We start from the raw sequence: 22,501 nt of genomic DNA on the forward strand, positions 1-22,501 counted from the left end.
TAACCCAGTGTTATGTTTATTTTAGGTATACATAAATTTTTTTTTATAGTATGGTACTTTGATTTATCTTTCTCATGTTGTTAAAATGGAAGCTCTAACTCAAACTCTCTCAGTTTTTTGTTTACAAAAGAAACCCAGGGCATATGGGTTAGGATGATAGAGAGTACAGGCCTTTTAGTAAATGACACCCATAGACATGTGTCTTCTTCAGGGTCAGCACTGGCAGCACTACTGTCAAAGGCCAGGGATAAATGACATATAGAAAGAGGCCCACTGTGTGGACATCTCCAGCATTCCACACACTACAATGTATTATCTAGTTTAAAAGAATAGTCCCCTAGTAAAAGAGCAGGGCCCACCAAACTGAAATCACAGGGGTGTTGCCCCTCCTCCTGCACTTTCTGCAGGGTCCTCCCCACTCTCCCTGTGCCCTGCCCTCATCTCAGGTGGATCCATGCAGTTGAAAAAAAGTAGTGAAGAGGCGGGGGAGAAAGAGCTCAGTGCCGACCGTGAGGAGGAACAGAAGTCCTGCAAGGTACAATGCTTCCGACTTCAACAACTTGAACCAAAAGGACACAGCGCTAAGCTAATTCTATTTATCCGTGGGGGCCTGAGCAGCTTTTTTTTTGGGGGGGACAGACACTTTGGCTGTATGGGGCCCCTGATTTCCTGACTTGTACGTAAACTTTTTGGTGTTATGCCTTTATTTTTAATGCACACAGGCCACAATGAACAAAAGTCAATGTTATTGCATTGTAAAAGCTGATTGGTTTATCACTTTGTTTTGTCAATAAAAACACTAAGCTGTCTAAGTAGCTAGCTTAAGTGATTTAAAACTAGCAAATTTACAAGTATTCCTGGACACACAGATTTGAAGATATGCAAATACAAAAATACAAGAAATCCTAGTTAATATAATAAAACTTACATGGACATTCATGTTCTGTGCAGTTCCAAACACCGCCAGTGCAAATACTACAATATAAAAATGTAATATGCAAAATCAGTAACATAAGCTAGAGAGGTAGCTTTCACAGAAGTGACTATAAACTGTCGTGTTCTTCACCTGGCTGCAATAATCTCTGGTTTAGCAACATTATTGGCGCGTTGTTCTTATTTTAATGTTATACAGCATTTAGTAGACAATTGAATGGTAGACTAAGCAATATTTATCATTTTAACGTGGGCTTCCAATACATATAGCAAGGCCAGGCATTCTCTTGGTCTGTCTGGTGAGAACTAGGCATCAGTTTGGTTTGTGTAGTGAGGCTTGAGTAGAAAAAGTTTGAGAAGACCTGGCATAGGGGCAAGCTGATTGGTGAAGGTCCAATGTATTAATTCTCTATAGCCTTTTCAAACATTGCCAAGATCTGAAACCACCAATGTTTAGAAATCCTACAGACAGTGAAAGGAATGGTGGCCGAGCAATGCTAGCTCTCCTTGCCTTCCATTCTTATGATTGGTGGGGGCCCAACAGATGCCCTACAGTGATGCCCTGCAGGGACTGATGCGATTTCAGTCTGTGTCAGAGTACAGAATTATAAAATATGTGGGTGATGCAGTTAAAAGGAAATAAATTAATATGTGTAATAATGTCCTTAGCAATAATTACCACATGCTGCATTCTTGTTCTATTTTGGAACCTGCTGGGTAAGCTGTCCCATGGTAAATACAAGGGCAGCTAGTAACAGAAACACAGGAGCCGTTGTCCAAGATAAGCCCTAGTTCAAAAAAAGCAAAAAAATAGCCATTAAGGCAGAAAAGTCATATACATGGGTATACGTTAGAAAATTTAAAATAGCTCTATTAAATAGCTACACTGTAGAATTCCAGTAAATATTACCAACTAACATAATTATATTGAATCTATTGATTTTTTTCTTGTTTTTTATTGTTCCCAAACGAGGCCCAACATATCAGCATCTTCAGGATACCCATTTCACAAGTGCACTGACATATTCAGCTAATCATAATTTCCCTTTTTATATTATATTGTTATGAAATTTCAAGCTGTTTTTGATCACTGTTACTGCATCCAGATGACATGATTTATGGGCAGCCTAATATATTGTTTCTTGCTGAAGCCATTCACAAATATATTACATGCCAAAATAGTCCATTAGATTAAAGTTTCGGGTCGTACGCTTCAATATTAGGGTATGTTCATACTGAATTCCGCAGTGTGAACCCCTAACATTAGTGTGAATGAGTCCACTGAAATTAATCCATGCAAAACAAGAACATGTTTATTCTTTGCCCGGACGTCCGCGAGCCCTGCATTGCCGTAAATGGTGACAGCATAGGGCCGCGCTGTCCTACCGCCTAAGTATTTCAGTGGTGGCCTCCAGATGGAATCGCTGCTCGCGTAATTCTGCAAGCGGAGATTCAGTTCACATTACTCAATGAGAACATACCCCTAGGCTCACAGCCTCAACTTTTAGAATATCCTCATCCTCTTAGTCCAGAAATATTGCAATAAATCCTCACAATATTAGTGAATGGTAGAGTGACTTTTTAATAGCCATTAACCAATAAGGCACAGAAGTAGAATATGGAGAAAATCATAAGGGGATACATTACAAAAGGTACAGATGGCAACCAAAGAGATCATGTATGTACAGTCAAGCATTACTGCCGTAATTGCTGAAAACATCACCATTAAGTGACTACAATCCTATGTGTGTTGTATACCCCAGAAAAGGTACAGATGTATACATTAATAGGACTATATTCTCCTGCTAGATGCCATAAGTATCCTTTAATCATCATTTGGACCGGTATACTTTTTTTGCTTTGTTGAATACCATAAGCACATGTGTGTATATAAACCACACTACTGAAGATGTACATTTTATGAATCTGTAACAGTGGCAATGTGGTAATCCTTTTAGTACTTACCTTCTGGACAGTAACATCCATCCAGGCAGTGCAGATTGCTTCCAAGACATTCTTTTTCATAAGTACAAGTTGGCGGGCAGCAGCTTATACAGTCCCGATGAACAAAATTGTTCTCACATTTTTCAGCTGAAATAAAGTGTTAAATTATATTAATATCCTCAGGGGCAAAATTATGAAAACTGTCTAACTGAACTGCACTATTTATTCCAAGGACAAATTAGTCCCCATTCTCGTAATCAGTGAGAGAACCAGCATTCAGACACTCGCCGGTCAGATCATTTCATCAGATGGGAATGCCCCTTTACCAAGATCACAGTTTGGAGAATTTACCAATAGTTCTGGGCCCGATTTTTATGTAAAACAATTACAAATCATATTGAACAATTCTTGGCACTCACCAGTTTGGGTATGATTTTCAACTTTTCCCATATTTATTCATTTTAAAAGCCTTTTAAAGTGTACCTCTAATGAAAAAAAAAACTTTTATATATGACAGATCAAACCCTAATGAACATCTTTCCAATTGGTTTTATTAAAAGTTTTTGCTTCTTTTCACGTATATTTTTACTTTGAAAAATCCTCCATTAGGGGCTAGTGATTTCGGATTCAGGGCATGAGTCTGAAATCACTCTGCAGCCAGGACTCGTAAGAGCTCAGCGCAGCTATCTGAATGACAGACGGGAGCGAGCGCTGTACTTGCACTTCAGAGGGGCACGCTCCTGACTCGGCCGGCCAGTCGTGTCCTCAGGCTCCGAACCCCGACAAAGAGAACCTGCGTGTGCTCGCCCGAGTCAGTGGAGCGATGTTCTTCTTATTGTACACATTGGGTCCGCGACCCCCGGTAGGCATCAGATGACGTTGCGCCTGCCGGGCCATGCCCACTTCTGCCTCTCACAAACGTCAGGCTACTGAGCTACCGAAGATAGCTCAAAAGAGGTTTTTCTAGTGTTTTTTATTAAAAATAAAGGACAGGGATAGTGTTAGACAGAGTCAGGGACAGATGGGGATGGGGAATTAGGGAGAGTTAGGATGATAGGTACTCTTTAATAAATTTGGCAAAAATTATTTCAACAAATTTTGTAGACTGGCACATGAAAATCTTAATATATGTGGGCATTATATTCACTAACGCCCAGACATTTACAGTTATCTGTATAGTGCTGTCTAATGCACAATGGTTTTTGCACATTATGCATCGTATGTCCCATCTTGGGAAAGGATAATAGGATATATATTTTTTTATTTCTAAATAGTTTTTAATTATTATAATATCTATTTATAATGGGTGCTTATTAGAATGCCTTGAAAAAATGAAGACTTTTATATTGGTAAATCACATCATGATACCAGCTTCTTAATATATCGTAGAAAGGCAGAGAAAATAAAAATTTGGAAGCATTAATGTAAAATATTAATGCTATTCATGAGGATCATTGTCTGACACTTGCACTTCTAATTCTCTATACTTTTTTGCATTTTTGTATACAAGTAGATTTATATGGTAGATACATCAGAATTTAAAACACAGAATAAAAATGGTACTATAACCATTATAAGTCACTTACTGCATGCAGGGAAGTCATCTCGCCAGTCTCGTATGGGAAAACCAGAATGAGAGCATGCTCTTGCATACTCCATTACAACACGGCAGTAGGTTTCTTCATCATCTTGTCTAGGGAGACATACTTGCATTAAAGTTAGTCCATATTTGAATTAAATCCACAGCTGAATGCAAGATTATGTACTCGCACATTATTTTTCCACATGTAGTGGGAAACAGGGCAATGCTACAGATTTTCAAATTGAGAACTGGTTGCAGAGTCACCCCTTGCAATACAAAGAGTACAATTCACAGCACAGTTCACATGTGAAAAATTTGTAGCAAGTTCCATAAAATATATATATCTACCACATCTGGCCTTGACCTAAGAGTAAATATATACGAGTCAGATTTGGAGTGGATTTTCCAAACTGAATTGTGCATGTGACAGCTGTGGATTACAGTACCAGGAAATTAGATGTGATGGAAGAGGGGCAAATATTCCGTCATAGTTTTTCTTTATGAAATTCTACTTTTGGCCTTAAAGCCCCATGTAAAACACTGATTAAAATGCTGCTATGTGAAAATGTCCAACAGCTGGGATTCCAATTGACTTTTTTTTTTTTTTTTAACTTCCCAAAAAACGCTGCAACCAGATGTTCACTGAGAGTCAAAAGGGAAGTATAAAACATTATCCCCACATGCAGGATAAGATTAATGCCCCCAGTACAGGTCACCTGTCTAACCCAGGAAGAACTACAGGTCACCTGTCTAACCCAGGCAGAAGTACAGTGCTGCCTAAAGTAAATCAAAATAGACAAATCATCACGTCCAGAAGGCACTCACCCCCACGTTCTAAGGGAGTTAAGTAATGTAATAGCCAGACCCCTATAATGTATCTAATATTCAAGGACTCTATAGTGACAGGGTCTGTTCCCCAGGACTGTTGCATAGCAAATGTGGTGCCAATGTTCATAAAGGGGACAAAAAGTGACCCGGGAATTATAGGCCTGTTAGTTTAACCTCCGTTATATGTAAACTGAGGGTTTTCTAAAAGAGCTATTTTGGAGTATCTCAACAAAAATAAATGTATGACTCCATATCAGCATGGATTTATGAGGGATCGGTCCTGTCAAACTAACCTGATCAGCTTTTATGAGGAGGTGAGCTCCAGCCTGGACCACGGGGAATCGCTGGATGTCGTATATCTGGATTTTTTCAAAGCATTTAATACAATTCCACATAAAAGGTTGGTGCATAAAATGAGAATGCTTGGGCTAGGGGAGAATGTGTGTTAGTGGGTGAGTAACTGGCTCAGTGATAGGAAACAGAGGGTGGTTATTTATGGTACATACTCTAAGTGGGTGACTGTTACTAGTGGGTCCAATTTTATTATATATTTATTAATGACCTTGTTGAGGGATTGTATAGTAAAGTATCAATCTTTGCAGATGATACTAAGCTTTGTAAAGTGGTTAACACAATAGAGGACGGTGCACTGTTACAAATGAATCTGGCTAGAATGGAGGTTTGGTCTGGGAAGTGGCAGATGAGGTTCAACACTGATAAATGTAAGGTAATGCACATGGGGAGGAAAAATCCAGGCTGGGAGTATGTATTAAATGGGAGAACACTTGGGATGACTGACATGGGGAAAAACTTAGGAGTTTTAGTTAACAGTACATTTACCTGTAGTGACCAGTTTTAGGCAGCTGCTGCCAGGGCAAATAAAATCATGGGATGCATCAAAAGGGGCATACCCATGCCCAAGGAAATAATTCTACCACTGTACAAATCACTAGTCAGACCACACATGGAATACTGTGTACAGTACTGGAGAGGGTTCAAAGATGGGCAACCAGAGTAATACAGGGAATGGGAGGACTACAGTACCCAGAAAGACTAAGAATTACGGTTATTTAGTTTAGAAAAAAGAAGGCTTAATAACTACTATATATATATATATATATATATATATATATATATATATATATATACTCTAGTATAAGCCGAGTTTTTCAGCATGATTTTTCGTGCTGAAAATGCCCCCCTCAGCTTACACTCGAGTGAACAAAAACAAACAAAAAAAAGCTTCTGGCATAGCTGTGAGGGGATGGGCCAGGCCATCCATCTTCGCCATCTATGCTGTAGGAACCGTCCGGTGGGGAGGGTTAGTCGTTCCGGGCTGTCCATCTTCACCGGGAGGCCCTCTTCTCCACTCCGTGCCGGCCCAGAACTAGTGACTCTGCATTGACGCCACCGCGCAGCGACATTTATGCGCAGGGATGCCCCAGATGTCACGGACGTCTGCTGTGCACGGACGTCCCTGCGCGTCGTCAATGTAACGTCACTAATCCGTGGCCGGCCCAGAGCGAAGAAGAGGGCCTCCCAGTGAAGATGGACGGCCTGGACCAGCTCAACCTTCCTTCCCACCGAGAAAGCAACAACTGGGGAAGTGAGTAGAAAACAAAAGGGGGGTCTGGATGATGACGAAGGGATTGACAGGCGGGGATGATGACGAGGGGGATGATGACGAGTGGGATGATGATGACGAGAGGGATGATGATGACGAGGGGGATGATGACGAGGGGGATGATGACGAGGGGGATGATGACGAGGGGGATAATGACGAGGGGGATAATGACGAGGGGGATAATGACGAGGGGGATAATGACGAGGGGGATAATGACGAGGGGGATAATGACGAGGGGGATAATGACGAGGGGGATAATGACGAGGGGGATAATGACGAGGGGGATAATGACGAGGGGGATAATGACGAGGGGGATAGTGACGAAGGGGATAATGACGAGGGGGGGATGATGAATTTCCCACCCTAGGCTTATAGTCAAGTCAATAACTTTTCCTAGGTTTTTGGGGTGAAATTAGGGGCCTGGGCTTATATTCGGAATGGCTTATACTTGAGTATATACGGTATGTATAAATATATCAGGGGCAGAAGAGAGATCGCTCCCATGATCTATTCATACTGTGGGCTGTATCTATAACAAGGGGGTATCTTCTACACCTGGAGGAAAGAAGGTTTCTACACCAGCACAGACAAAAAAAAAAAAAAAAAGTTCAAAAGAGGCCTGGATTTTCTGGAGAGTAATAACATTACAGGTTATGGATAATAAATTTATAGGGACAGAACGTTGATCCAGGGACTTATTCAGATTGCCATATTTGGAGTCAGGAAGAGAGTTTTTTTTCCCTTTCTATGAGGCAACTGGCATCAGCCTCATGAGGGTTTTTTGCCTTCTTCTGGATCAACAAAGTAGGAACAAAATAAGGTTATAGGTTGAACTTGATGGACTCTGGTCTTTTTTCAACCTTAAGAACTATGTAACTATGCAGTTTTTTTATTCTTTTGGTGTTTTTTCACCCTTGTTAGGTTATGTTTTTAGCCTCAGGATAAGTTTTCCAAAAGCGCATGGTATGACGGTTTTTCAGGAAATCTTTGTGTTATTTCTCCCAAAGACTTCTATGGGAGAAAAAAGCTAAAAAATCACAATGTGGATTTAAAATTGGCGTTTTTTTTTTCCTGATGTTTATTTCCCCCCCAATTCTTCAATAAAATTCCTTAAGTCACATGATAAAAGAATCATATTACTTGTAATGAAAAAATGCAAGGGATAAAACGCAAAAGAAAAGGCCCTTACGTAAAACTCACTATTAAAAAAAAGCCACAAAAACTGCATCTTAGGAGTGCAAAATGAGGGGGCAGTTTTTTGTGTGGCCTTTTCTTTCAGGTAAAAAAATAAAGGCCGCTCAAAAGTTAAATGGAAATGCACTACTTGTTTGTGCCCTTTTTTTTCCATATCCTTTAACCCTTGAATCACATGAAAGGTGAATCGCCTGATTAATAATCGGACAAATACCTCAATACCTCAAAAATGCAACCATAAACACATGAACTTTTATACACTGTTTTGGATATAACATTAAAGATGCTGCCATTTTTAGGCCAAAAAATTTCACACAAAATTGCATGGGAAGGGGGGCAAAAAGTATAATAAGCATTTACAGCATTATTAACAAAATAGACATATGTTCTATTATAGAAAGCCCGAGAAAATAATACAAAATAGTTTGAACTGATCTCCAGTAATGAAGAAAAACATAAAATGTATTGCACTTACTTGCAAAGATCATTCATGCAGCTGGCAATGAAAGAATATGGGTCAATAGTTTCATGGCAGCTCAGAAAAGGGAACTGTAATAGCACTTGACACTTGAGAAACATTGCCTGTTTTCAAATAAAAAAAGGTCAATATATAGCATTAATACTCATTCTAATGCCTGGCAATGTAAAATGTCATTTTTTAGTTAATAGCACTACACACATAAATCACATCTATTGATGATAGGAAAAGCAGCTTCTGGCCTGACCTAGCACACCCATAGCTTCCACATCTTTTTTTTTTTTTTAAATAAGGAAATCTGCCATTAGTATCACCCACACTAATCTGTTGGTACAGGCTTGTAGTGCGAGTGACACTGATGACAATGTTACTTACCATTACTCGCTTATTCAGAAATCCTCAGTCTTTTGGATATGCTAGTGATTCTGCTTTGTGCAGTATAGGAGGCTAAGTACAGGGGTGGAGGCATTACAATGATGATGCCAGGCGGAAATCACCGTGCACTAGGGGCTCGAGGGTTACTGAAGAATGGATAGATGAAGCGGGGAACAGTAAGTATCATTGTTACCATGTCTGTACAGGTATGTACAGGTTAGTTGAAGTTATATTTCTGCATATAAGAAAAGCTGACTACTGAAAGCTAGAGTATAAGCTACAGAAAGATTTGGATATAAGCTGCATTCACATCATGTTTTGGGGATTTGGCAGCAGGATCGGGCGGAAGAATTAGAAAACAGGCCGTTGCCGTATCCCCACCAGACCCGTGCTGCACCCCATTAATTTGAAGGAGCCAAACAGAGTCAGCTAGTGAAAATGGTTGGCTTATTTTTAGGCTGTATCCAGTTTTGTTGCCAGGCCAAAACCGAGGCAGACCGGGGATTTTAGTCCGGCAACAAAACTGCATACAGTCCAGATATGAGGGTGTGTCAAGGGTTCGGCAGGGATACGGCAGTGGCCAGTTTTAAAATTCTCCCGCTGGATGCGACTACTGTATCCACAAAAAGGTATGTGAATGAGCACTTAGTGTGAAACCTGTTCCAGCCTTAGCACAGCCGGTGCCTCCATTTAGAAAGTGGATGTACTTATCCATTTGTCCAGTGAGAGTTACCTTTTGCATGCTGCCCCTGTCTGTGGCCACTTAATTGAATGGTGCCATCATTGTCCCCATAACCTCCATTAGCCAGGAAACATACACAAACAGTAAGTGCAACAGGGGACTACTACCACCATCATCTTAACCCCAACCCCATTATCAAGGAGTGTGGGAGGTCAGATGGAAGAACCCCAGGCACCATGAACATTGAGATCCAGACCATGACAACAGGGGGACTAATACCCTAAGTTCCATGCATCTGCATCTCACTGGATCTCCACTCTGTTCTCTTTCACATACTCCCCTGGGCTGCTTCATATACATTCTTTTCTCTAGTGCAGGGTAAAAATAAAAGCTAAACTGATTGGATGCTTTGAGTAATAAGATCACTTTAACCATGACTCCATTGTGTTCCAGCAAAAACTTACCTCGTGGACTGACTCCTGAGAACAAGGATTTGGGTATTCAGAGACTGTGGGTACACAAATTGTTTCATCTGGAATTTGGATATACCAGCTGTTTGCAAACAAAGCAATGTCTTCTGTAGTTTCTTCTGCTGTACAGACAATGACATAATTGTACAGATACTTCATATACATAGACAATATATGTTAGGAGTATGTATCAGCATCAAGCACTTGCATATAATAACTGCGGTATATTATTTTATACATTTTATATAAGGCCAAGATGAAGTATTAGGCAGTGCAAGCTATGAATTCAGCACTGTGGTGAGATATAACACAAGAGCTTTCAACCCTGTCTATGTGTGTCTGCCTCTCTCTCTGTATTACTCTGCAGTTAACTCCTCATCCCCCTGCCCTCCACACTTCAATAAGCATCATGTAACCTGATCCCTCATTACTTTTGTCACCTTATAATCACCACTAGAGATGATTGAATTTTTGATAAATTAAATTCGTCCTATTCGCTGAATTTTCCCCAAAAATGTTGTTCGGTCCAAATTTATTTGTGGTGAACCCTTTGCATTGCTGTAACACGCATAGGGTGCGTGCTTGGTCAGGGAAATAATACTGTTATTCAGTATGACATACAGATTAGAGGCGTCGCTATTAGAATCACTGCTGCAGAGCGGCACAATGACAGAGCCTGGAGTGACATCAGTATGAGGAGACCATATAGTGGCTGAATGACACAGCCTGTAGTTGGCGGCAGCAAGAGGAGACCATATATAGTGCCTGAATGACACAGCGTGGAGGTGGTGGCAGCATGAGGAGACCAAATAGTGGCAGAATGACACATCCTGGAGTTGGCGACAGCATGAGGAGACCATAGGGCCTCACAATTGAAAAGATGAATAATATTTTTAAACATTTAAATTGAAGATTTCAAATAGATGAACCTAAAAAGTTTTACTTAATGTGCCACCAGCATGAGGAGACCCCATGGCAGTACAGTGACACAGCCTGGAGGTGGCGGAAGCATAAGGAGACCAGATAGTGGCTGAATCACCCAGCCTGGGGGTGGCAACAGCCTGACGAGACCATAGGGCCTCACAATTCAAAAGAATAAAGATATTTTTTAACATTTAAATTGAAGATTTCAAATAGATGAACCTAGAAAGTTTTATTTAATGTACCAGCAGCATGGAGACCACATGGCAGAACAGTGACACAGCCTGGAAGTGGCGAAAGCATGAGGAGACCATATAGTGGCTGAATGACACAGCCTGGAATTGGCGGCAGCAAGAGCAAACCATATAGTGGCTGAATGACACAGCCTGGAGTTGGCGGCAGCATGAGGAGACCATATAGTGGCTGAATGACACAGCCTGGAGGTGGCGGAAGCATGAGGAGACAATATAGTTGCAGAATGAGACAGCCTGGAGGTGGCTGGAGACTTTAACAGGAGCAAAATGGTACACCACTTAGATGTGTGTATGTGGTATGCACTTATGAGGGGAGGCCAATGAGCTCCAGTACACTTAAAACAGTATTTGTCTACAACACCAGCAGGTGTGTACTTTTGGCTATCCTTTCACAGTATCTAGGCCCTTAAAGGGGTACTCCGCCCCTAGACCTCTTATCCAATATCCAAAGGATAGGGGATAAGATGTCAGATCGCTGCGGTGCCGCTGCTGGGGAGCCCCGGGATCCCCGCTGCGGCACCCCGCTATCATTACAGCACAGAGCGAGTTCGCTCTGTGCGTAATGACGGGCGATACAGGGGACGGAGCCGCGTGACGTCATGGCTCCGCCGCTCGTGACATCACGGCCCGTCCCCTTAATACAAGTCTATGGCAGGGGGCGTGACGACCGCCACGCCCCCTCCCATAGACTTGTATTGAAAGGGGCGGACCGTGACGTCACGAGGGGCGGAGCCGTGATGTAACGATGCTCCGGCCCATGTATTGCGCATCATTACGTGCAGAGCGAACTCTCTCTGTGCTGTAATGATAGCGGGGTGCCGCAGCGGGGATCTCGGGGATCCCCAGCAGCGTCACCGCAGCGATCTGACATCTTATCCCCTATCCTTTGGATAGGGGATAAGATGTCTAGGGGCGGAGTACCCCTTTAAGACTAGGGCACAGGAACAAAATGGTACACCACTTAGATGTACGCACAGGTTACACTTAATAGAGGACAATATGCTTTTAGTGCTCTGCTCACCCTAACTGGCTGGCTTCTATTAGCTTTTCAGTTGTTGTACACACCAGTGCTGCAGCACCCAGTCACTGTGTACTACACTCAAAATTGCACTCTCTCTCACTCACTTCCCTATCAGTGCTTCTAGGCTGGATTTGGGCTTGAGGTGAATCGCTGCTGTAAAAAAGCTTTTCTGTGCAACACACACTGCTCTCTGTCCCTCTTTCTCCGCAATAGAACACTGGTTTGACTGAGAGGTGAATCGCTGCTGTAAAAATGCTTTTCTGTGCAACACACACTGCTGTCTGTCACTCTTTCTCTGTAATAGAATGCTGATCAGACTGGCCGCAAGATGGCTGCCAATTATATAGGGCTGTGAAATCACAGGGGTGGCTGCTGATAGGCTGCATGTGATTCAGGGTCATAAACCGACCCTTGTTCCCACCTTCCCAGGATTCCTTGCCCCATGTCCTCACATGTGGATCCGCCATTTTAGATGCCCTGACCACACAAAATGGAGTTTAATGAAGCGATTCGTGGAATCGAATCGTGGCGATATTCGTATTCATTGCAAATCGAATCTTTCCTGAAATTCATAACAAATTCGGATTCCTCAAATTTGATTCGCTCATCCCTATTTACCACTAGTGTTGAGCGGCATAGGCCATATTCGAATTCGCGAATATTCGCGAATATATGGACGAATATTCGTGAATATTCGCGAATATTCGCATATTCGTAATATTCTCATTTTATTTTCGCAAATGCGAAACATTCGCGTATGCGAGCATATGTGAAAATTAGCATATACAAATGTTCGCATATGCGAAAATTCGCGCGCCAGTCTCACACAGTAGTATTAGAGCCTTCTTTACACCACACAAGCTGGAAGCATAGAGGGGTGATCACTGTGATGTGTACTGTGAAAAAAAAAACCGAATATTCGTAATTACGAATATATAGCGCTATATTCGCGAAATTTGCGAATTCGCGAATATGCGATATTCGCGAATAATATTCGAATTGCGAATATTCGCGAGCAACACTATTTACCACTACTGCAGCAGTTTGAGCTAGGTGCTAATCCTCACACTTGGTAAATGCAAGGAACAATTGCAAACATGTGTAATAGGCTCAAACCCTGTTGTGAAAAATACAGTTCCAGTTCTCAGGGAGGGATATCTTTTCATATAGCAAGCAATTTGGTCATCTTTAGGCAGCACTCACATTGCTAGTCACTCTGGTGGGGAAAGCATTGTTCCTTTACACAATCTGAGCTGTTTTTTGCCTGGATTCTTCCTAAGGCCCCTGTGGTCTTTGACCTTCGCTACCATGGCTCCATGCAGAATACTCCTGACCAACACCTCTGCACAAGCCACAACTACAAAACACTTCCTCCCTGGTCTTGCTCAACTTTGACTTTTGGCATGTGATGCTAATGCCATGGGCCTGATTGGATGTAAGGGAGTTCCTGACAAACTAAGGGCTCGTTCACACGGCCTTCTGCCCACGTAAATTCATGCCCGTTCTGCAATCCGTTTGATAATTTTTAAATGGGTTGCAAACAGCTGTAAAATAATCCCCTTGATGTCAATGGGATTTTTTTTACAATCCTTTATCACCCGTTTGCACCCGTTTCCTTCCTGTTCCGTTTTTTTTTTTATGGGTAAAAAAAACGTTGCATGCAGTATTTTTTCTCCCGTCAAAAATAACGGAATAGAAACGGATATTAAAAATTTAACATTGAAGTGTATGGCAAACGGATGAGCATATAATGTCATCCGTATGCATCCAGTTTTTAATATCCCTTTTTGAACCGTTATTACTTCTGAGCATGCTCAGAAGGAGTGAAATCAGCAAACTCAGACGTGAGACCCAGTGTGATCAATCCCTCAGCCCCATTACTACTACCCCCAACATGGAACAGATTCTGTTCCATGATGGGGGCAGTAGTACAAGCATTAATCTAGCCTCCCCAGACTCCCACAACCTGGAACCTTCTACTCCCATCAAGGAAACAAGTCTGTTCCATGATGGAAGTAGTAGGTTCCAGGTTGCAGGAGTCTGGGTAGGCTAGATTAATGCTTGTACTACTACCCCCATCATGGAACAGAATCTGTTCCATGTTGGGGGTAGTAGTACAGGGGCTGAGGGATTGATCACACTGGGTCTCACGTCTGAGAGCAGATGCGATCAAAAGTTATTAACCAGAGGAGCGGGCAACATGCTCCACATCCATGCGATGTAGATCGTGTGTGTGTGTGTTTTACTTTCATTTTCAAACACCCCACCTGGAGCCCTGAATGGTCAGCACCGAGGGGCCATTCAGGGCCCCCGCGGGGTTTATAAAGTCATTAGCAGGGATTGAAATGTTGCACTACACTGGCGGCCGGGGAAGCATTGCACTGCATTCCCTGGCTGCCCTGATGCGCTGCAGGAAGGCAAGAACTATAGGTAGCGCAGCAGGGGGCAATATACATAGCTAGCACAGCAGGGGGCAAGACATAGTGCTATATGTCTGGCCCCCCCGCTGCGCTAGCTATGTATAATGCCCCCCCCCGCTGCGCTAGCTATGTGTCTTGCCCCTGCAGCGCTTACATATGTCCCCAAGCGAGCACATACATAAGTCCCTCACAGCGCATCTGTGAAGTATACTATCAGCAGCGCATCTGCTGGTCGGGAAGCGGGTGGCATTGCGCTGCCTTCCCCAGCCAGCAGCATGATGCGCTGCTGATAGTACACTTCACAGATGCGCTGTGAGGGACTTATGTATGCACTCGCTGATGGGACATAGAAATCGCTGTGGGGGACAAAATATATAGCTAGCGCAGCGGGGGGCCAGACATATAGCGATATATGTCTGGCCCCCTACTTTGCTAGCTATGTATATTGCCCCCCTGCAGGGGGGAAGCCGGGTAACGCACTGCAATGCTTCCCTTGCCACCAGTGTAGTGCAACATTACAATCCTCTCTAATGACTATTAAAAAAAAAAAACGCCAGGGTTGCGAATCTAGACTCCCAGCGGCCTGCAGCCAGGGAACTACTACTCCCATCATGAAAAGAAGTATGTTCCATGATGGGAGTAGTAGTAGTCCCAGCTGCAGGAGTCTGTAGGCAGCTGATACTAAGGGATGAAAAACTGATGCAAACAGATACACTAAATAGCATCCCTTTGCATCAGTTTGCACCCGTTAATAGAATGGTCCGTTTAGGAGGCAATAACGGACAAAATCTAGATGGGGACAATGGCTGTGTGAACGCAGCCTTTTTTGTTTTGTCTTATGCAACCCCACGGAGCTGGTGAAGGTCTAGGACAGGATAAATAGGTCCATGCCAGAGGACAGGCTTATTGTTTTAGACAATATAATTCTTTTAAAATTGATATTTTATACATACAGATTCATTTAAAGGGTACTCCGCTGCCCTACTGTTTTTTGGGCCATATTTTGCCTTCTGCTGTGTTCTTTACCTTTACTTTTCTGTGTATTCAACCTTTATTCCACGCTCCCATTACATCCCGTTGTTGTCTGTTGTGTTTGGGCATCTCTGTTGCCATTTCCTGTGCTTGTTGGTGGCAAAACTACATTTCTCAACTCTTGTTGCACATTCATTGTCTAATTGTTCTACTCCCCTTTCTGGTGATTGTTTGGCCCTTGTGACCAGTACGTCATCTTAATCTCTGCCCCTATGCATTAGCCTAACCGCACCCATGTTTTTTTTTTTGGTCTCTAGGTCCACCTTTGTTCCTCCCTTTTTGTTTTATCATTGTGCTTATCCCAACCACTCAATTGTCAAGTGCATTGGTTAAACTGCAGCGTGAAGCCAAATACATATTGCAGGACCAACCAAGATAGGAGCACGAATAATATCAGGCCAAATACCCCCCCCCCTCCCTTAAAACGTAACATTACCATTGGTGATTCAAACAGCAAAACACTATCCCCAAGATGTGCAGTGATTTTGGGAAAAGGTGTGTGTAAAACCAGAGCAAGGCAAAGAGGCCCAACATTTTCCTCTAAAAATGCAAAAAAGTCAAGAAAAAAAATAACTTGCCGCGACTAAATGACAGCCAAATCCTAGCACCACGATCACACGCAAACACACAACAAACCATCTCTCAGCCGGAAAAGTAAAGCTCAACTTTTCTTTAACATCAAAAACATACAAACGTCAGGTGTTCTCCATCCGCACTTAGGAACACCTGAGCAGACATCAGGGTGTTGGTATAATGAATCACACATGCGCAATAGGCACATTCCCAACTAGTGCAACAGCACTGCTACTGTACAAACCGAACTAAACTGCTGAAGGCGCATGCGCCAAACGGGTCGCTCACGTGACCTATGACATGGCAGGGAATACCAAGGCAACGTCATTACCCGGCATAAACCATCTGACGTCCAAAGCAGAGCCCCTGCGTTAGCTCCAGAAACTGATTGGAAGAACACCATCCAATGAAACTACAGCAAGAGGACAGGGAAAAACCCACAGGGAAGCATGCTGCAACCCAACCATGAATATTCAAAAGGGAGTGTGGCAGCTAACGGCCTCCCGAAGACGGCCCATGCCACATCACGACCACAAGATGGCGGGGAATGGAGCAAACACCATGGTCGCCAGCACAGAGTTACATAGTAAGGCTTCTTTCACACTACCATTTTCACCTGGTAGGTGATGTCCATTAGGAAGATAGCAGGAGAAAAATTTGTGCATGACACGTCTCTTTCTCCCGCTATCTTTGGCCACAATAACGGGAGTTATAACGGACATTAGGGGAATCCTATTTAAGTGAATGGGATCCTCTTTGCCCGTTATGACTGCCGCTATTATGCTCCATTACAATAACGGACGTTAAGGGCGGTCAAAGTGAAAAAAAAGAGCCCTTAAGGTCCGTTTGTAACGGAGCATCTTAGCATCTTAACATTAGCGAGAGTGTGATAGTGCAAGGGTTAAGGCCACCAGACCTCTGGGTATCCACTACTAGTCCCAGCAAGTCACCAAATTAAACGTGTTTCCACCAGAGCTGCCTTCAGAAAGGTGAGCTCATATATTTAGAGATCAAAGACCAGAGCTGATTAATTAAACATTTAATCTGATAAAAGGTATCACAGTGCTAAATATATAAAAATACAGAAACAAATGACATACAGGTATAAAAATATATAAAAGAGTTTGGCAAGACAAGTTCAGAAAACAAAAGATGAAGTTCTTACAGCATGATGGTATCAGTCCATGAGAGTGAGAGTCCAGCTGTTCTTAGGATGGTCTTGTCAGCTTGTGGCACAGCCTTGAACAACCTGAGTCTAGCATTGTTAAATATTATATATCTGCCTTTTTGGAAGGGAGACTCCATTCCCCCTCCCCTCTGATCCCACCAGGGGGTCTTCTCTCTTCCTGGCCCCTTATCTGTTTGATTATATGATAGGACCAGAGTGCATGACTTCAAAAAAGCCTTTGACTTCAAAGGAGATGTAAACAAACAGCCAGACCCCCAATCAAATGCAATACACAAACCCACAGTCTGAATGACCTCTCACCCATGGCTTGGATAATACATCACACAGTTATAATTATAATACACATATAGGATTTTAATAATCAGGCCTTGGGCCTGACACCTCCCCCTTAAGATGGGGACAGAGAGATCTTGCCTGTCCAGGCTGATAGATCTGTCTCCCTTAGCCATCTATTTCTTTTCTTGACACCACAGGCCCTGCATTCCCAGGCAAAGATGGCACTGAAGGGGCCTAGTACCTGATTAAGCTGCCTCCTCCTTTCATCTGAGAGCTGTGGATTGATCTCCACATCCTGAAGGGATCCCTGGCTCTTAGCTTCCTCCACTAGGTCTAGTAGGGGGATCACTACCCAGCCCTTCCTCTGGTGCACTACATACACTGAGTACCACCTCCTCAGGGTCATAGTATGCCATATTAATGTGGTACTGTCTCTGCCTCTGACCTTTCTCATCAAGGGCAACAACATATGTGGTGGGTTCTAGGCACTGCAAAATGGGGAAGAGACCCTCCCAGGCAGCCTGCAACTTATTCTGCCTGATGTGGTTCAGAACCATTACCTTCTGTCCCACTTCATAGACCCGGTCCCTTGCTTTGTGATCATACCAGTACTTCTGCCTGGACTGTGCTGCTATGAGGTTGCCCTGTACCAGCCCACTCAATGCCTGCATCCTGTCCCTGAATCTCAGAACATACTCCACCACAGAAGTCTCAGGGGCAGGTAGCCCCCCTTCCCATTCTTCCCTAACTAAATCCCGGGGTCCCCGCACTTTGTGACCATATAATAACTCAAAGGGCGAGAAACCTGTAGGCTCTTGGGGTACCTCCCTGTAAGCAAATAACAGATGGGGTAAATACTTTTCCCAGTCTCTGCCCTCTGATTCTACAAATGTTTTTAGCATTTGTTTCAAGGTGCCTTTGTTACCGGACACTCTGTCCAACCAATGTAGAGGGTTGTGATCAGCTATGACAGTAAAATACAAGTATGGCTGTAAATTTTGCAAAGCCCAGACCACAGCTAGACATTCCTTCTCTATGACCGCATAGGCCACTCCCAAATGTAATGCCAGGGGGTCTCATGGGCCAACCTCAGCAGCTCTTTCCTGTACTGCCTAGGAACCACTAACTGCCTTTCTCTCTCCTGGGCCCCTAGCATGCCTTTGGAAAGGGACTCCCAGTACAAGATATAATTTTCCCAATATACCCGATGCCCATCTGTGTCAACACCTGTATGGTCAGCACGTTGTCTCAGCCCTTCAAGGGAAGGGTCACGGCGCAGAGCTTTCTGGAAATGCTCATTTCCCTCCCCCCATCTTTGGGCATCAGGGAGCACATTTCCCCCAGGTGAACTAGCATCTCCACCTTCCTCTCCCTCAGTTCCAGACATAACAAGGTTACAGGCATCATACACAGGGCTATCACTCCTTCCCTCCTCCTCCTTAGGCTCACAGGATTGGGATATATCACTCACTGCTGGTCCCTCATCCTTAACTGTCACCAGGGGCACACCAACCCCTCCCCCTAGCCCAACTCCACTAGGTTTTGGCATTGGCAATGCATTGTCACCACATGTTACAATACACCCCATTTCACTTTTGGAAAACATTACTGGTTCAGTCACAGGTAAACATTTATCAATCCCCTGCACTCCCTCCCAGTTTCCACATCTCGCAGTGTCTCCCAAAGTCTCGCACAGTACCTCAGAATGAACAGGGCTCTCTCCTAGCCCATCCGGTGTGCAGGTAGTGTCCTCTGGAGCATAATGACAGAGCATCCAACCCAAATCATTCCCCAGCAGAACATTAACAGGGATGTCCTCAGAGACCCCCACCTCCCGCAAACCTCGGCCTGTACCCCAATCCAGGTACACACGGGCCATGGGCACAGCAGGCCTCACACCTCCAATTCCTTTTAAAGCCATGGTTCTTCCAGGGATGATGTCCTCTGTATCCACCACTTCAGACCGCACCAAGGTAAAGGAGGCTCCAGAATCTCGCAAACCCACTGTCACCCGGTCACCCACAGTTACACTCTGCAGGTTATCCGCTCTTTTCTCCACCGCTCCAGACACCAGAAGAACGGCTGTGTGTCCTCCAGCTACTGGTGGAGAATTATTTTTGTTGGGGCAAGAGGCACTCAGGTGCCCAATATTGTTGCATCTGTAACATTGGCGGGTGTCCCCCTGACCCATTGTGGCTCCTGTTGCTTTTGGGAATGATGGCAAGCATTTCCCGGCTGACCTGGTGGTGCTCTGTGGTTGTGTGGCTCCCCTCCAGGTACTTGCTCCAGCTTGTGCAGATCCACGCTTTGCTGTTGGTGCCCGGTTGTTGGCAAAGTCATCTCCAAGTTCTGTTGCTTCCATGGCTGTCTTGGGCTTGCGGTCCAAAATCCACTCTCTGGCTTCAAAGCTCCGTGTTTGGAGAAACTGATCCAGGACCATCAAGTCCTCCAGGGCCTCATAGGTAGTGACTTGTAGGCCCCCAGTCCATTGGCTGAATGCAGTTCTTAGCTGACCTGCATGTTGAGTGCAGCTTTCTGTGGCACTTTGTTGCAAAGTCCGAAACTTTTTCCGATAAGCCTCTGGAGTCAGATTAAAACTTTTTAGCAGGGCAGATTTTATTGCCTCATAGTCCTGGTCACTTTCAGAGGGAAGCGAAGCAAACACATCCAGAGCTTTCCCTTGCAGCTGTGGGGTTAGATATCGTCCCCACTGTTCCTTAGGTAGATGGAACTGCGGGCAAACCTTTTTTAATCCCCTCAGGAACACATCCAGATCACCATCTTTCTCCAACATGTGGAAATGTTCCAAGCGGGGTTTGTGATCTCCTTGATCCTGCACATCACTCCGTGCGGATGAAGCATCCCCTCTCAGCCTCAGAACCCCCAGTTCATTGCTTCGCTGGGCCTCTCTCTCTCTGCGGCTTGTGCCTGGGCCTCTCTCTCTGTGGCTTGTGCCTGGGCCTCTCTCTCTGCGGCTTGTGCCTGGGCCTCTCTTTCTGCGGCTCGTGCCGGAGCCTCTCTCTCTGCAGTTTGGTACTGGAGAAGCAGTTGGAGTTTCATATTGGCATCCACATTCCCAAGGTGTTGTAAGGCAGTCCGCATATAAGAGTCCAAGGCCTCATGTGGAGTACTGTCCTAATGGGGAGTAATGTTGTATTCTCCAGGAGATATCAGTCCTTGGATGGCAGTTCCAGCTGTAGGACTTTGTCTCATGTCACTCAGCACTTCTGCATGGGCATCATACTCCATAAGATCAGCAATAAGTTGTTTCTTGTTCTTTCCTGCAGTAGGGATGTCCTTTTCTTGGCACATTAGCTACAGCGCAGGCTTGGACTGCTTGCGATATGCCTCCATATATCCGAGATGGGGAGGACAGAACTGTCTTGCACTCTTTTTGTATGTCTTTTAAACCAGCACTGAGCTCTGTCTTTGGAATATACACACAAGAATATGTATGCAATTTCTTTTTTAGTGCTAAGATTTCCTTACAGGTAAAATCCAGCAAGCACTAAAAATCTCTAAATATATACCAACGCTGCCACCAGTTGTCACGATCACACCCTATCAGCCCAGCCAAGACATTAGAGAGAGTGTGATGGTGCAAGGGTTAAGGCCACCAGACCTCTGGGTATCCACTACTAGTCCCAGCAAGTCACCAAATTAACCCTTAGATAAAGGTGTTTCCACCAGAGCTGCCTTCAGAAAGGTGAGCTCATATATTTAGAGATCAAAGACCAGAGCTGATTAATTAAACATTTAATCTGATAAAAGGTATCACAGTGCTAAATATATAAAAATACAGAAACAAATGACATACAGGTATAAAAATATATAAAAGAGTTTGGCAAGACAAGTTCAGAAAACAAAAGATGAAGTTCTTACAGCATGATGATATCAGTCCATGAGAGTGAGAGTCCAGCTGTTCTTAGGATGGTCTTGTCAGCTTGTGGCACAGCCTTGAACAACCTGAGTCTAGCATTGTTAAATATTATATATCTGCCTTTTTGGAAGGGAGACTCCATTCCCCCTCCCCTCTGATCCCACCAGGGGGTCTTCTCTCTTCCTGGCCCTTATCTGTTTGATTATATGATAGGACCAGAGTGCATGACTTCAAAAAAGCCTTTGACTTCAAAGGAGATGTAAACAAACAGCCAGACCCCCAATCAAATGCAATACACAAACCCACAGTCTGAATGACCTCTCACCCATGGCTTGGATAATACATCACACAGTTATAATTATAATACACATATAGGATTTTAATAATCAGGCCTTGGGCCTGACACCTCCCCCTTAAGATGGGGACAGAGAGATCTTGCCTGTCCAGGCTGATAGATCTGTCTCCCTTAGCCATCTATTTCTTTTCTTGACACCACAGGCCCTGCATTCCCAGGCAAAGATGGCACTGAAGGGGCCTAGTACCTGATTAAGCTGCCTCCTCCTTTCATCTGAGAGCTGTGGATTGATCTCCACATCCTGAAGGGATCCCTGGCTCTTAGCTTCCTCCACTAGGTCTAGTAGGGGGATCACTACCCAGCCCTTCCTCTGGTGCACTACATACACTGAGTACCACCTCCTCAGGGTCATAGTATGCCATATTAATGTGGTACTGTCTCTGCCTCTGACCTTTCTCATCAAGGGCAACAACATATGTGGTGGGTTCTAGGCACTGCAAAATGGGGAAGAGACCCTCCCAGGCAGCCTG

At 43.9% G+C, this 22,501-nt stretch overlaps 1 protein-coding gene across 6 annotated transcripts in view; it reads right to left on the reverse strand.

Annotated features, from left to right (window-relative positions):
- Positions 1–22,501, reverse strand: part of OTOGL (otogelin like) — a 200,561-nt gene that overhangs the window by 149,113 nt on the left and 28,947 nt on the right. For 4 of the 6 annotated variants that reach the window (XM_056574455.1, XM_056574457.1, XM_056574458.1 and 1 more), the window contains 6 exons: positions 10,105–10,232; positions 8,581–8,687; positions 4,464–4,570; positions 2,899–3,024; positions 1,613–1,721; positions 929–975 (listed from right to left, as the gene is read on the reverse strand). In XM_056574455.1, coding sequence (XP_056430430.1) covers positions 929–975; positions 1,613–1,721; positions 2,899–3,024; positions 4,464–4,570; positions 8,581–8,687; positions 10,105–10,232 — 624 coding nt within the window. Of the gene's footprint in view, positions 1–928; positions 976–1,612; positions 1,722–2,898; positions 3,025–4,463; positions 4,571–8,580; positions 8,688–10,104; positions 10,233–16,448; positions 16,539–22,501 lie in introns of those variants that run through there. The other 2 variants (XM_056574460.1, XM_056574456.1) reach the window with 2 other exon arrangements.

Source organism: Hyla sarda, chromosome 4 (assembly GCF_029499605.1).
Source record: "Hyla sarda isolate aHylSar1 chromosome 4, aHylSar1.hap1, whole genome shotgun sequence".
In the NCBI taxonomy this organism is placed as follows: domain Eukaryota; kingdom Metazoa; phylum Chordata; class Amphibia; order Anura; family Hylidae; genus Hyla; species Hyla sarda.